Source organism: Canis aureus, chromosome 8 (assembly GCF_053574225.1).
Source record: "Canis aureus isolate CA01 chromosome 8, VMU_Caureus_v.1.0, whole genome shotgun sequence".
NCBI classification, from domain to species: Eukaryota; Metazoa; Chordata; class Mammalia; order Carnivora; family Canidae; genus Canis; species Canis aureus.
The window spans coordinates 5436093-5453077 of NC_135618.1; the positions used below are offsets into that span (position 1 = coordinate 5436093).

At 35.2% G+C, this 16985-nt stretch overlaps 2 protein-coding genes across 5 annotated transcripts in view; one reads left to right on the plus strand and one right to left on the minus strand.

Moving 5' to 3' along the window:
• LRRIQ3 (leucine rich repeats and IQ motif containing 3) overlaps positions 1 to 8898 on the minus strand; it is a 173588-nt gene extending 164690 nt beyond the window's left edge. For 2 of the 3 annotated variants that reach the window (XM_077905054.1, XM_077905051.1), the window contains exon 1: positions 8740 to 8898. The gene's annotated coding sequence lies outside the window, so the exon portion shown is untranslated. Of the gene's footprint in view, positions 1 to 8650 lie in introns of all 3 variants that reach the window. The other variant, XM_077905053.1, reaches the window with a different exon arrangement.
• A 14-nt stretch (positions 8899 to 8912) lies between these two features.
• On the plus strand, positions 8913 to 16347 carry FPGT (fucose-1-phosphate guanylyltransferase). Of its 2 annotated transcripts, none has more exons than XM_077905056.1 (4): positions 8913 to 9076; positions 10467 to 10634; positions 11790 to 11882; positions 14528 to 14830. In XM_077905056.1, exons 1-4 carry the CDS (start codon positions 8995 to 8997, stop codon positions 14692 to 14694), a joined length of 510 nt encoding a protein of 169 aa, XP_077761182.1. In that variant the 5' UTR covers positions 8913 to 8994; the 3' UTR covers positions 14695 to 14830. The 2 variants fall into 2 exon arrangements, with proteins under 2 accessions (XP_077761182.1, XP_077761181.1); XM_077905055.1 differs by having other exon boundaries at positions 8918 to 9076; positions 13711 to 16347.
• Positions 16348 to 16985: the final 638 nt, after the last annotated feature.

A 16985-nucleotide genomic window follows, 5' to 3' on the forward strand; every position in this document is an offset into this window, starting at 1 on the left:
AAAATTATTATAATCCTTGACTATATTCTCAAATATTTGAGGATGGGAGTATTTTGTCATTATTTCATTCCATATGTCTCTAGAAATTCTAGAAATGTTAACTTTAACCAGATCATATGAAGGGTCTTTTTTTTTTTTTTAAGATTTTATCTATTTATTCACGAGAGACACGGAGAGGGGCAGAGACATATGCAGAGGGAGAAGCAGCCTAACACAGCACTGGATCCCAGGAACCTGAGATCATGACCTGAGCCAAAGGGAGAAGCTCAACACTGATCCACCCAGGGTCCCCTGAAGGGTCTTGTACAATGAAAAACAACCAACTTTTTACTTGTTTTCCATATCTTAACTCAGGAAAAAAGTGTCTCCAAATACTGTGGTTCCTACAAAGATATTTCTTCATTATCTGCCAGTCATTCAAAGTTAATGAAATTCTTAAATACTGAATCTCACCCCAAGTGCTTGTAAACATATTTTTGGTTCCTATTAACTGATCTTTGTTTTATACAGTTTAATTTTTAAGCCATTCTCAACTATTTTTTTAGTTGGTAATATGAATTCTAAAATCATCTTAAATACAGGATCATTTATATTTGTGTTTTCTACTGCATCATTATTCATCTCTATTGATAGTATTTATTTGCCAACATATAAACAACCTTTATATAAACAAAATTCTAGAATAGAACATTATTGTATGAGATCAAGTTATGCTATTCAAAGAAAAGAATATGAAATTAGTAAATTATAAGATTAAATGTAGTCCTCTGTATTTCCATTTTTTAAGAACCAGCATTCTATATTGAGTATAAGGCATTTTTCAGTTATTCAGACTATTCAATAAAATAGTCTGTCACATAGCCCAATCAGTTTGAAGAAGTGAGGATTCTCATGGAACATTTAATTTTATTTCTTATTCTTTATTGCACATCAGTATAACTAAAATAACAGAAATTCTCAGGCCCCATTAGTCTACCTCTTGAATCTTATCTCTGCATCTATGGACCCAGATGATTATACGGCCCACCAAGGGAAGCTGAAAACCACTGCAATTGAGAACTCCTCTTATACCTACTTAAAAGCCTGTGTACGAAGTACTACCAATTTTAAATATGACAATTAAAGAGGAATCCAGGCACTTGTGTTCCTTTTATATTTTTGATAATTTCACAATTACTTTGTAAAATGCACATATAAATGTGTGTAACATCAAGTTCAATTAATATAATGCTCAAGAGGCAAATATAAGTGTAGCAACATATTATGGAAAGCATCAGGACTCCAATTACAGTTTCAAAGAAGTCCTGTAGTTAAAAAGAAATCAGTACCATTGTCAGTAAACCTAGTTTATATCAACTAAAGCACTAATTTAAAAATTATCATACATTTTTAATCACGCTGTAAAAACTATGTCTTTATAAAATGTACATCATTTGTAAGTCTCTTTATTCCTTTTTCATTTAAAAAATTGGCAATAAACATTGAAAAATAACTATATGAGGTTATAATAAATGAATATCTAAATTAAATATTGAAAGGTAAAAATGCTTTATTCTGTATGTTTATCTCCTTTTCAAATGGATAAATCTTTTAAAGAAAATTTTAATAAATATTTTAAAGAAATTAAAAAAAAATGTTTTGCTGTGTCAATGACCTCTGGGCATCACACTCAGTCACTGGAATTTTAGATGACAGGTATACAAATGCATTACTATTTTAAGTAAAGAGTGTATTAAAACATAGTATTAGTTTGGTGATCTATGTTACAGTAACTTATTTTTTTAAGCAGTAGTTATGACATCATTATAAGTTGAATTCTGGACATTAGACTCCAGAATTACAATAAAATTTACTAAGATTCTGCAAATAAAATAAAATAATGAAAAGGGGAGGAAAATAAAGGTTTATTTTTTTCAAAAATCTAACTGTTAGAAATAGAACTAGTAATATTTTATATCTGTTGTGGTTGTAAACTACTTGTAGTTTAGAATGTCTGCAGTATATTTAGGCCCATCATAAACATAGCAATTATTTTTTTAATGAATACTTTTTATTTGGCCAAACAATTCATCGAGTCAATACTGTTTTGATGAGGACTTGCCATGATTTTACATCACATGCAAAATGCACTTTAAAAATTAAGGAGAGGAGTTATAGCAGAAGAGCTAGAATTTAATATCTCCTGACAAATGAAAATGGAATCTAGTTGGTTTGCAAGTTTATATAAAGAACATTGATTCCTTAAAACATTGCATTTTTGTGGTATATTCCACATGTGTCCAATGACATAAAAAGTCATCTGGAAAAATGAATCAAAGATGCGCTTATAATCAATACAACTTATTTTCTGTCCTTTAAATGTATTTGCTTTCTAAAATTAAGAGGGCTGTAGATTTCTGTTCAAAAATTTTAAAAAAGCTTTTGTGAAAACACCAGTTTTCAACTTTTATTTTATTCCTTGCTTATAGACTGTAAAACTATAAGCGTGAAAAAACTCTATAAAAGGTGATGAGCCAGAAGATGGATATAAAACAATAAAAGCTAATAAAAAAAATCTAGAAAAATATCTGTATAGAAATCAACACCTCTTAAGAAATCATGTGGGCAAGAAAGAATGAAGTAAAATATTTAAAGTATTAAGGAAAAAAAAAAAACCTACAATTCTGTACCCTGTGAAATTACCTTTCAGACTGAAGGAGAAACAAAAACTTTCATAGACAAACAAACATTGAGGAACTCTGCTGCCAGTAGACCTATCTTACAACAAATGTTAAAGGAAGTTCTTTAGAGAAAAGGAATATTAGGTTCATTTTCTAATTATAAGGTACTTACACTACCTGGGAAGGGGCAATGTTATTTGAAAATAGAACTGAATTAGTTAATAATATGGATTGCAAAGTTCAGGGCAACCACTAAAAATGGTAAAATAAGAACTATAACCAATATGGCATGAAAGGAGAGAAAATGGAATCATATACAATGCTCATTTAAAACCACAAAAGCCATAAAAAGAGTGAAAGATGATAAAAACAAAGAGTAATGGCAAGAAATAGAAAACAACAATGGATATATTAGTCTAAATATGTCAATACTCATTATGAATGTCAAAGGTCCAATGAACCAAGTTAAAGAGATTATCAGATGAGATTAAAAAACAAAACAAGGGGATCCCTGGGTGGCTCAGTGGTTTAGTGCCTGCCATTGGCTCAGGGCATGATCCTGGAGTCCCAGGATCGAGTCCCACATCAGGCTCCCTCCATGGAGCCTGCTTCTCCCTCTGCCTTGTCTGTGCCTCCCTCCCTCTCTACCTCTCTCTCTCTCTCTCTCTCTCTCTGTGTATGTGTCTCTCATGAATAAATAAATAAATAAAATCTTTTAAAAAAAGTATATGCTGTCCACAAGAAACCCACTTTAAAGGTAAAGACATAAAGTGATAAAGATATATCGTGCAGACATCAATCAAAGAAAGCAGGAGTAACTATAGTAACTTTAAACAGAGCATTCTTCAAAGCTAGGGAAGTTATCAGGATAAAGAATGGCATCACATAATAATAATGGGGTCATTTTTCTAAAAAGACATACCAACTGATAAAGTTTATGAACCTAACAAAAGTGAAGCAAAACTGATAGAATTGCAAGAAACAGATGAATCCACTATCACAGTTGGCAACTTCAACCCCACTATCAGAAATGAATAGATCTAGCAGACAGAAAATCAGTAAGAACATAGTTAGACACAACAACACCATCAATCAACTGGATATAATTGACATCTACAGACTAATTCATCCAACAACAATTGAATGTATATTCATTAAAAGCCCACATAAACATTTACCAAGATAGGCCACACTCTGGGCCTAAAAAAATTTAACAAATTTAAAAGAATAGAAATTATACAATGTCTTCCCCAGATCACAATGGAATTAAACTACACAACAATAACAGAAAGATGGCTGGAAAATCTCCAAATATGTAGAGATTAAACAATGCATTTCTAAATAACACATGGGCCAAAGAAGATCTCAAGAGAAATTTGAAAATATTTTAAATTAAATGAAAATAAAAATACAACTTACCAAAATTCATGGGATGTAGCAAAAGCAGTACTTATAGGGAAATTTACCATAAATGCATATATCACAAAAGAAGAAAAATCCAAAAGCAATAATCTAAACTCTACCTTAGGAAACTAGAAAAAAGAAAAAGAGCAAGTCAAATCCAAAGTAAGCAGAAGTAAAGAAATAATAAAAATTACAGGAGAAATCAATGCAATTGAAAACAGAAAATCAATAGAGAAAATCCAAAAAGCCAAATCAGGTTTTCTGGAAAAATCAACATCGATAAACCAGGCAAAGAAAAAAGTGAGAGTGAACACAAATTATTAATATCAGAAATTAAAGAGAGGACACTACTACAGACTCCATGGACATTGGAAGTATAATAAAGAATTACTAGGAATAGTTCCATGCACAAAAATTGGATATCCTAGATAAAAATGGACCAATTACTTGAAAGACACAATCTGCCAAGTGCACACAAGAACAAATAGACAATTTGAGTAGGCAGATATGTATGAAATATATTGAATCAATAATTAATAGTCTTTCAAAACAGAAAGCATCAGACCCATATGAGTTCACTGAGGAATGCTACCAAATTTAAGGAAGAAATTATACCAATTCTCTACAATCCCTTTCAGAGGACAGAAGCAAAACCTAACTCATTCTATGAGGCCAGCATTATCCTAATGCTACTGCCGAAGACATTACAAGAATAGAAAACAACAGATCAATATTTCTCCTGAAAACAGATGCAAAAATCTTGAAAAAAATTTTAGTAAATTGAATCCAACAATGTATAAAAATAATCTACTAAGTGGGATTTTTCTCAGGTATGCAAGTCTGTTAAACATTCAATTAATGTAATCAATCACATTAACAGGGAAAAAAATCATATGATCATTTCAATAGATACAGAAAAATAATTTGATCAAATCCAACCCTTTTCATGAAAAAATTTCTCAGGGATAGAGAACTTCCAAAACTTGATAAAAATATCTATAAAAATTCTGCAGCTAACATCATACTTCATGGTAAGAAATTAGAAGCTTCCCCGCTAAGATCAGGTCCAAGGCAAGGATGTCCCAATTCATCACTGCTTTTTAACATCGTGCTGAAAGCCTTAGCTAATTCAGTAAGACAGATCAGGGAAATTAAAAAATATACAGATTGGGAAGAAGGGAACAAAACTGTGTGTGTTCACAAATGACATGATCACCTATGTAGAAAATTCAAAAGGGGGTGCCAAGGTGGCTCAGTTCATTAAGCATCTGCCTTCAGCTCAGGTCATGAACCCAGCATCGGGCTCCCTGCTCAGTGAGGAGTCTGCTTCTCCTTCTCCCTTTGCCCCTCTCTCCCACTCATGATCATGCACGTGCTCTCTCTCTCTCTCAAATAAATAAATAAAATCTTTATTTAGAAGATAATTTGGAAGGAAAAAAAATCCAAAATCTTTATTTGGAAAGAAAAAAATCCAAAAGAATCAACAAAACAAAACAGAAAACAAATAAAAATCCCACCAAACCCTGGAGCAAATAAGAAATTTTAACAGGTTGCAGATATAAGGTCCATACACAAAAGCCAATCAGTCTCCAATATACCAGTAATGAACAAGTTAAAACACAATGCTGTTTATATTACCACCCCAAAAAATGAAATATTTAGATATATATGTAACAAAATAGGAGGAAACAGAAAACTGCTGTTCCATTTTGCTGATAAACAAAATCAAAGAACTAAATAAATGGAGAGAGACTCCATGGGCATTGATAGCTTGAACAGGAAAACTCAGTTTTGAGATACCAGTTCTTCCCAGCTTGATCTATAAATTTAATGCAATTCCATTCAAAATCTCAGTATCAACAAACTAAATTTTAAAGTTTATTTTAAAAAGGCAAAAACCCACAATATCTAACACACTATTGAAGAACAAAGTTGGAGGAATGACACCGCCGACCTTAAGACTTACTATAAATCTATAATTGTCAAGACAGCATAGTACTGTCAAAATAACAAAAATATAGACCAATGGAACAGAACAGAGTCCAGAAATAGACAAATATACTCAAAATCTCTGACAAAGAAGCAAAGTCAATACAATGGAGCTAAGATAGACTTTCAACAAATGGTGCTGAAAGAACTGGGCATCTATATGAAAAACAAAACAAAACAAAAGAATCTAGACACATATTTTACACCTTCAGAAAAATTCATTCAAAGTGGATCTATGACCCCAATCTAAAACAGAAAACTATAAATAAAACTCCTAGAAGGTAACCTTGAAGAAAATCCAGATGACCTTTGGTATAATAAAAAATCATAACCCATGACAGAAATATTTTATAACCTATACTTCATTAAAATTAAAGACATATAATTTGCAAAAGGTAATGTCAAACGAATGAGAAAGCAAGCCACAGACTGGGAGATAGTATGTACAAAAGACAGATATGATAAATAAGTTTAAATAAATAACTTTTATCCAAAAATATACAAAAGAACACTTAAAACACTTAAAATGAACAACCAGATTTTAAAATGGGTCAAAGACCTTAATTAAGATTTCACCAAAGAAGATATTCAGATGTCATGTTAAAACGAGATATCATTACATTCCTATTAGAATGACCGAAATCTTTGACACTGACACCACCAACTGCTGGCAAGGATGTGGAGCCACAGAAATTGTCATTCATTGCTGGTAGGAATGCAATATAGTGCAGCAAGCTTGGAAGATGGTTTGGCTATATCTTATAAAACAAAACACACTCTTATCATAAGATCCAGTAATTGCACTCCTTGGCGTTTATCCAAAGGAGTTGAATACTTATTTCCACAGAAGAATCTGCACATGGATGTTCACTACAACTTTCATCATAATTGCCAAAATTTTGGAGCAACCAAGATGTCCTTCAGCAGGTGAATAAAGTGTGGCACATCTAGACAATGGACTATTACTCAGCATTAAAAAGAAATTGGTTATCAAGCCATGAAAAGACATGGTGTACGTTAAATGCATATTACCAAGTGAAAGAGACCAATCTGAAAAGGCTGTAGGATATAAAATTCCAACTATATGACATTATGGAAAAAGCAGGACTCGATCCCTGGTCTCCAAGATCAGGCCCTGGACTGAAGGCAGCACTAAGCCGCTGAGCCACCGGGCTGCCCTGGACTGACCTTTTTAGACACGAGCAAGTGGCACCAAAAATCTGCAACACTTTGTTTCACTCAGTGAGAAAAACAAAACAAAACAAACAAACAAACAAAACACCTTTCTGTAAGGCTTCATCACCTCTCAGATCTGTATCTGTATTGCTCACTCCCTTTCACTCCCTCTCACCTCACTCAAGACTTCTGTGTTTTCTGAATGTTCTTAATGTTTTGTTTTTATTAACAATAACAGAAAACTGTTAAAGCATAAAACTATGGAAGAATAATCTCCCTTTTTTTTAAAGATTTTTTATGTATTAATTCATAGAGACACATACACAGAGAGAGAGAGGCAGAGACACAGGCAGAGGGAGAAGCAGGCACCATGCAGAGAGCCTGACATGGGACTTGATCAAGGGTCTCCAGGATCATGCCCTAGGCTGCAGGCGGCACTAAACCGCTGCGCCACTGGGGCTGCCCTAATCTCCCTTTTCACTCCAATTATTCCTCTACAAATGCACAATTAAATGCAAAGCCAGGGCTCTGGCGGGGGGGGGGGGGGGGGGAGGACCCTAAGTTGATGGCAAGTTAAGTTCATGGCAAGAACTTGTAGAGCTCTGAATGCCTGTCTATGTTACTGATGAAGAGTTTCATGAAGACTAGATTTCTAAAATAAATTGGTAGATGATTTCTGGGTTTGGGATTGAAAAAAATGGAGCTTTGAACTTCTCTACTACTGATTGTGAGACCCTCACTAAGTCATCATCTGGTCCACAATTTTCTTACATGTAAGATGAGTAGATGGTGCGACTCATCCCAAACCTGGACACTAAGTCATCATCCTGGTCCGTAACTTTATTACATGTAAAGATGAGTAGATGGTGCGACTCATCCCAAACCTGGGCGCTAAGTCATCACCTGGTCCACAACTTTATTACATGTAAAGATGAGTAGATGGTGTGACTCATCCCAAACCTGGGCGCTAAGTCATCACCTGGTCGGTAACTTTCTTACATGTAAAGACCCGTAGATGCTGAGACTCCTACTCACAGACACCCACCCAATACAGGTCCCTGTAGACATCTACCAGAACCACATCTAACAAGGCTTATGCCCAATAAGGTCACTTAAAGTTCCTGGTCAGTCTGCGCCTGCGGAAAAGGCCAGAGAACACACCAAATACCGCAGACGCCTAGGGACCTAGGGCCCGGTGGCAGGTGCATCACATAACAATTCACAAAACCCTATGAATTGAACTCAAAACTGAGGGCGGGCGCCGCAGAGCTACGGCCCCCGGAGAGGGGCCACATCTTGAGTGCGCGGACTGTGCATCCGGACGCGGGCTGGGGGCCCAGGTCTTCGGGTGACGCCCCAGGGCGGGGGTATTCAGGGTCCGCAGGCCTCCGCGGGCCGCGCATCCGCAGGGACGCAGCCACCTTCCAGGGGAAGCCGGGGGCTGGGCCGTGGGGTCGTCCGCTCCGCGGGTCGCTTCGGGCAATTCCGTCGCCCAGCCCGAGCCACTCACCGGGTCAGCTGGGCTGCAAACCTTTCGAGGTGGGAACAGGCGGCCCAGACCCCGCCCCGTCGGGCAAATCCCTCGGCGGCCATCGGCTGCCGACGCCGTTGCCAGGGAAACGACGCCGGACTCGCTCGGGGACGTGGTCACGTGCGGGACGCGCGTAAGGGGGCGGGGCCGAGGCGACACGGAGCCGGGGGCGCATGCGCGCTGCGCGGCGTTGGTGGAGGCTCGGCGGCCGCCTGGGCCCGGCGGGGTGTCGCTATGGCCGCCGCGGGTGCGGGGGCCGGCGCGGCTCTGCGAGAAGCCGCCCAGCGGAAGTTGCGGAGGTTTTCCGAGCTGCGAGGTAGCAGACGGGGCGCCCCACGGATGCCCGGCGGAGGAACGGGTGCCCGCGCCCCGGGAGGCTGTGCGCTGCCGCCGCCGGGGTGCTGCGCGCTCTGGGGTTCAGGGTGCACCCAGCCGCAGCTCGTCCTCCTCTGGGTTGTTGGGTTTTTGTTTTTTTTTCTTCTTTTAATTCTGTCACTGTCCTTCCTATAGGTTATGTTGGTACTTTGTTTCCTTGACTTTATTCCTACTAACATAAGATGTCAAAATAAGAAGGAAACTGTAGATCGAACGGGAGGTGCAACTAATCCGACTTATGCAATGGGTTGGCTCACTCACAGTTACTTTAAGTAAATCAAAAGTGAGCTAAAGTAATGTTTTGACCATGATTTATCCGATTTTAGCCCTTTCCAGCCAACCCCCATACCTACTTTACCGGTTCGCTCCCTGCTGTGAATGCATACTGGGTAAAAAGCAAAACACATGGAGGAACTATGGGTTAGAACTCATAAGAGGAAGTTTGTAGCAAAAAAAAAAAAAAAAAGGAAAGAAAGAAAAGAAAGAAAAAGAATTAAAGACTGTGCCATTTGTCATTCCTTGTACAGCTGTCTGATAAAATCAGTTGTGCTTTTGATGAAATTACTACCTTAGAAATACAGGAAAAAATACTTGAAAGACAGTAAAATGTTCAGGACTATTAGATTTTTGGCTGATAAATCCTGATAAAATCAGTTGTACTTTTGATGAAATTACTATCTTAGAAATACAGGAAATAATACTTGAAAGACAGTAAAATGTTCAAGACTGTTAGATTTTGGCTGATAAATCCTGTTTGTTGACTAATAAGAATCCTTATTCATCCTGTTTAGCAATAAGAGCTTCCAACTGTCTATCAAAAATTTAAAAAAAATAAATTTTAAAAATCCTTTTTTTTTTTTTTTTTTTTCAGTGTGTTCATCAGGGAGTTGGGAGCTTTTCTGTTATCCAGAATTTTAGGTCATACTTCAAAGCCTTTGTAAACTTGCATGGCTCCCCTTAAGGTAGTAAGAAACAAAGTACCTAAATTTATAAAGAGCAACACCCGTAGGAATGGATCGTTGGGTTGAATGGAGGTGGATTTTAGCAAGGCAAAAGTACTTCTCTTAAGAAACATAACAACTTTCAGAATATTTAAATAAATGAACTAGAAACCATCAAAGGAGCCAGTAATATCAAAGAGGAAAAAAAATTGCAAGATTTGTGAACAATCTTCAATAGAACTAGTTTGAATTAGACTACCTAGCCACTAATTATTCTCTAATTCGAAGACGACGACAGATTTAGGAAGATAATCTTTGTTTCTTTCCAAATAGGTAAATCTGTAACAGCTGGAGATTTCTGATACGGAGGTCCTTGCTTTTTCCATACAGGCAAACCTGTGGCACCTGGAGAATTCTGGGACATCGTTGCAATAACAGCAGCTGACGAAAAGCAGGAACTTGCTTATAAGCAACAGCTATCAGAAAAGCTGAAAAGAAAGGAGTTACCCCTTGGAGTTCAATACCATGTTTTTGTTGATCCTGCCGGAGCCAAAATAGGTACTCTCTATATGGTCAGATTTAAATTGTGGGTTCTGGGCATAATGATCACTGAAGAAAAGCTTTCCTATGGCTCACAGTTTATGAGCTCTGTATCTTTCTACCTATAGTCTTTCCATACTTTAAAAATTTAATGTAATTTACTATTTTTTGAGAAAGATAAAAGGCATGACAACCGTTCTTACACATTTGACTTACCATGAAAAAGTTGCAGAATGTTATTTAAAAGAGAATTCCATTAATTCCAATAAATTTACTTAGACGGTGAATATTCATTTGGACTTTATCGGCAGAGTCATAAGTTCCCTCCCAACTCCAGAATTCAGAAATTTGAAGATGAAGATTGCAAATCAGGGGAAAAAAATACATACATATACTTGGCCTCTTGGAGCCACAATGCAAAAAGCAAAAGAGTACAGCCTAATGGCCTAAGTATCATAGATACTAACTTTAAAAACCCAGTTTAAGTCAACTTTGCCTTTGACTTTCCATTGCAAATAAAAATACGTGCTATTTTTCTGGGGGCCATTTTCTATGTGAGACTTAAAGCTGAAGCCCCTTGCTACCAGACAGGGTTCCTATATCTGACATTGGCATTGTACTAATTAACCAGTGTTTCAGTCCTCATAATGGTGCAGTCAGTACTTTTATGATTCCTATAGATGAGAATCTGAAGCACAGAGAGTTAAATAACTTGCCCAAGGTAACTACTAAGTATAGTTTAAGATGTTTTTTAAAACATCAGGTTCTAAGAAACTTTAGAAAGGATGTTTAACTTGAATATTTGGTTTTGTCATGTGAGAGAATTATTTTAATGGGTTTTTCAGTTTGTAATTCCACATGTGTATACTTACAGTCTTCTTGTGTTGCATATTGCCTAATTTATCATTTCTTCTTTATTCTTATTACTATTTTCAGAGATAATAATGTTCATCATTTATTATCAAGTGCTGATCTCTAGGTTTCATTGCTAAATATTTATATAACTGCTGTGAAATGTGTATTTAATTTGATACTTTTGCCCGTACCTTTGCTCTCTGCCTAGTTAATTGTAGCCAAAGGCCATATCTTCAAAGTTAAAACACCTAATTTTACCATAATTACAAATTTTCAGTAGGTTTCTATTAATTGTGTTTTTTAACTTTAATTTTTAAGGAAATGGAGGATCCACACTTTGTGCTCTTCGATGTTTGGAAAAGCTATATGGAGATAAATGGAATTCCTTTGTCATCCTATTAATTCATTCTGGTAAAGTTATACATTTTCTTTTCAGTAATTTACATTTTACCTTTGATATCTTAGGGACTTTTTTCTACCTTTGCAAATACGTTCCTCTCCTATTTTTATTTTCTTTTTTAAAGTTATTCTGCTTTGAAAACATTTCATGTTTTTCTTGATATTTTAAAGTTGTAAGCAGCATGATTTTTTTTCACAAATGTTTCTTTAAAATTATAGATCACATACATGATCAACTTTTCTGGGATATTATTTTTAGTATGTATATAGAAAATTACTTTCCTAGAAAATTATTTTCCTAAGATAGAACTCATCAAAATATGAACATTTCTTGATAATGCTTTAAAAGGGATTATGGTTGTAGGGGAGAGGCTGGCTTAGCAATGTGATTACCAGATTTTTGCCAAAACCCTCGATCATGCATTTTTTCATGTGATTATTGGTGATGAAAGTCTAAATCCTTAAAAACAAAAGAAAGGGTGATAACAAAACATGAAGAGAACAAGAAAGTTTTTAAGAGGGAGAATTACACACAAAAGAAGACACTTTAAAGCAGAAAAGTAGGAAAGAATCTCAGAATAAAAGAGTTTTTTTTAAATTCAATAAACTTAGTTGTATGAAAATTTTGGTTATATGAAAATCTCTGTTACTTTGCTGTATGTACTGGGAGCTGATGAAAGCATCATTATGGACTGGTACCAGTCTAGGGACAGGTATTTCAGAACTACTCATCTACATGGCTTTCAAGGCACTTGTTATTCCTTGTGATTTATATACAGAACAATGGTTTTTTGTAAAGATGATATCTAAAAAGCATCCAAGTTATAATTTTAAGACTAACTCTAAAAAAAATAGAAACAAAATTTTACTTTATAGGTTTATTCCAGAACCAGTATTATTACCAAATTAGTAAAAAGTTAGATACTTGAAAATACATAGTTAGAAAGAGGTAATTCTTAGAATGCTAAATTAAGTTGGCTAGTCTTTGGAAAAGGAGAAAAGCAGGAAGTATTAACTCTCATTTGTTGAACAACATACTGTGTGCCAGGTGCTTTACATAAAACATGATAAAGCAAGTATTATTCTACACTTGCTGATATGGAGTAAATCCAAAAATAAACAACTAAAAAGTGGTGAACCAGAGTTTGAACCTGTTTTTGTTTGACCCTTTCTTCTATGTAATGCTGCTTCTCACTCTAACCAGTTACATAAAAATGTTGTAAGCTTTTTAATGTAGTTAAGAGAGCATGCTTTTCAAGGAATTGAAAAGTTGTAAAACTCATCCTAGAGGGAAAAGCTTGTTTAAATTAAAAATAAGTTTTAAATGCTTTCAAGTAAATGCACCTTTACTTCCTCTGAGTGTATGTAATAATTTGAGGAAAGACACTGCATCTGGAAATTACTCTTTAATAATTATATCTCGGAATTGGTATGTTAGGTTTTTGTGACTTTTTCCCCTCTATGAGGTGGATTCTTAATGTAAGAGTTTAAACATTGTTGCGATTTCAATTTATTGTTTAAAATATAGGTATAAGATCATGTTTTAGCCCTATGGTCCTTTTTACAAAGTGTACAATTTATTCAAAACAATTCACAGCCTCTAAAATATAATGGAATTCTTTCCTAATGTAACATTGCATTATATCAACTCACTACAGGAGAATTGCTCTTTGAATTTGTAACCTAGAATTTACTATTCTTTCCTGAGTTACAGTAATGTATTATATCTATATTAAATATCTTCAGAGATATTTTGAGTTGTAACTGATGCCCCTGGGTTTTTAAAATCTTACAGTCTTGTAAACATTTTAAAACTGTTATTTTGTTTAATTTTATATAGGTGGTTACAGCCAACGCCTTCCAAATGCAAGTGCTCTGGGCAAAATTTTCACTGCATTACCTTTTGGTAACCCCATTTATCAGATGTTAGAATTAAAACTAGCCATGTATATTGATTTCCCCTCACACATGAATCCTGGGATTCTGGTTACCTGTGCAGATGATATTGAACTTTATAGCATTGGAGAATGTGAGTTTATTAGATTTGACAAACCTGGCTTTACTGCTTTAGCTCATCCTTCCAGTTTGACTGTTGGTACCACACATGGAGTATTTGTCTTAGAACCTTTTAGTGCTTTAGAATACAGAGACCTTGAATACAAGTGTTGCCATCGTTTCCTTCATAAGCCCAGCATAGAAAAGATGCATCAATTTGATGCTGTGTACAGACCTGGCAATTTTTCTCAACAAGAATTTGCTAAGGGTGACACTCCTTCTCTTAAATTAGACTCTGAGTATGTCTACACGGACAGCTTGTTTTATATGGATCATAAATCAGCAAAAAAGTTACTTGCTTTTTATGAAGAAATAGGCACATTGAAGTGTGAAATAGATGCCTATGGAGACTTTCTGCAGGCTTTGGGACCTGGAGCAACTGTGGAATACACCAGAAATACATCAAATGTCACTAAAGAAGATGCAGAGTTGGTAGACATTAGGCAGAGAATATTTCATCTTCTTAAAGGAACCTCATTAAATGTTGTTGTTCTTAATAATTCCAAATTTTATCACATTGGAACAACTGAAGAATATTTGTTTCATTTTACTTCAGATAGCAATTTAAAGTCAGAGCTTGGCTTACAGTCCATAGCGTTTAGCATCTTTTCTGGAATACCAAAATGCCATGGTAGCACATCTTGTGTCATTCAAAGTATACTGGATTCAGGATGCTCTGTGGCAACTGGCTCAGTTGTGGAATATTCCAGACTGGGGCCTGATGTTTCAGTTGGGGAAAACTGCATTATTAGTGGTTGTTCTATCATAACAGCAGCTGTCCTGCCTGCATATTCTTTTGTGTGTTCCTTAAGTTTGAAGATGAATGGATACTTAAAGTATTCAACTATGGCATTTGGAGTGCAAGACAACTTGAAAAAGAACGTTAAAACCTTGTCAGATATAAAATTACTTCAGTTCTTTGGAGTCTCTTTCCTGTCATGCTTGGATATTTGGAATCTGAAAGTTACAGAAGAACTGTTCTCTGGGAACAAGACATGTTTGAGTTTGTGGAACGCTCGTATTTTCCCAGTGTGTTCTTCTTTGAGTGATTCAGTTACAACATCCCTAAAAATGTTGAATGGTATACAGAACAAGTCAGCATTCAGCCTGAATAACTATCAACTGTTGTCCATTGAAGAAATGCTGGTCTACAAAGATGTAGAAGACATGTTAACTTATAGGGAGCAAATTTTTCAAGAAATTACTTTAAATAGAAAACAGTTGGATGTAAAGACATCTTAAATATCATATACTTTGCCTTTCTTGATCGAGCAAGATTGTAAATAGAGTTTTCTGTAGACTTTTGTTTGTTTCACTGAAGTGAATTAATGAAAATTAATATTAACATAATTGCTATAGCATAATATTAAAACATAAATACAAGTAATCCATTTGTAATGAAAGGTTATTTCAAAGCTATGTAAGTTCAGAAAAGGGACTTTTTGATATTTAACACTTTTAATTTTCCTTTTTATTAAAGATGGATTTGTAGAGCATTGTGCTCATATGGTACTATAGTAATTTTAAATAATTTTCTAAACATACCTTTAGAATTTTTCCATCTTATTTTGGGGCTTTGGTTTCAGTACAGTTCTAAGTCTCTGAGCACAGTAGTCCCATTCTGATGAACTAATAAAAATGGCATGCTACAAGGTCTTCAGCACTGTAAGAATACTGTGGGAATACTTTTTTTGGAAAGAAATCAATCAATCACAAATTTAGATGAAATCAATGCTTAAAATATTGTGATTAATTAATAAATAATTACAAACAGCTCTGAAATTGAAGATAAAAATGCATCCCATTTATTACCAAAATGAAGCTAAAAGTGTATATGTATTATTTTACCATATAAACTTGAATATATGTTTCTGTATCTTAAAATTTTCCCCTAAAGTTCCATCCATACAAAAGCATACACAAAACTCAAATACCTGTGTGGGGAAGATGGTAGAAATAATTGGGATTCATTGATAATCCTATAAATTCATTTTGACATTACTTAGATCCTTTTTATTAATCCCTTTAATAGACTTAAATTACTAGATGGACTGATTTTACTATTTCTTTTTTTTTTTTTTTTTTTTTGTCCTTGGTGATGGTACTGAGAAGCAATAATTGACCAAAGATAGGCAGCAGGAAGGAGCCAGAAGAAGAGAAAATGAGAAAATTTAAAGATGGTGAACAGCCTCAAGAAAATAAAAATTTGCTGAAATCTCAAGTTATATATTACTATTTTTCTGTACGCATGGATGTGAAATGTCTTTATGTATACATTAACATCAATATAAAAATAATTGGTAAACCAGAAGTGGCTTGTCTACAAACTTCAATGAGGCTATTTATGTGTTTTGTTTCGTTGTTTGTTCCTTTTAAGGTTCTTTCCAAGGAAAAAATAAAAATATGTGGTAGCTGTTGTTTAGCATTGACTGATTTACTTGCCGAGCTTTCAGAAGATGTTATGTGTGTTACTGGCTAAATATTTAATACTGTATTTCACCTAAATGCCATCAATTATTAAGAATTATGTTCCACTAGAAAGAAAACACTACAATGAAATATGACACAATGCTTTCTTTCATTCAGGATCAAACTTTTCTGAAACACTTTTCAGTTCAGGAGTTGTTGATATCCATGTGCTCCCACTCAGTACCATCTTCTGTCCAAAACCTTTGTCTTGGTAAAGCTGGATGTCCTTAGAGTGCCACCACCACACTGCTGTCTGGATTTACTCAAAACTCAACATCAGATATCTGTCCTATAAGTTTTGATTTGATGATTTACTATTTCATAAAATTCAGTGTTATTTTTGCCTCAGTATAATCACATCTGTGGAAGATAGGTGGGTTCTATTCAAAGTCAATGGGAGGTTTCTGACAGATTGGTGGTCACTATTTTAATCATAATTCTGCACAACGTATGGATTCTAGTTGCTTTGGAATGTTATCTATTCTAAAGAATTTGGCATTTTGTCTTGCTTTCAGATGCATCACTTGGGGTGTAGTACCACACATATTCCATGAACAGGATACCTAACTCGACCAAATTGATAGTCTCATG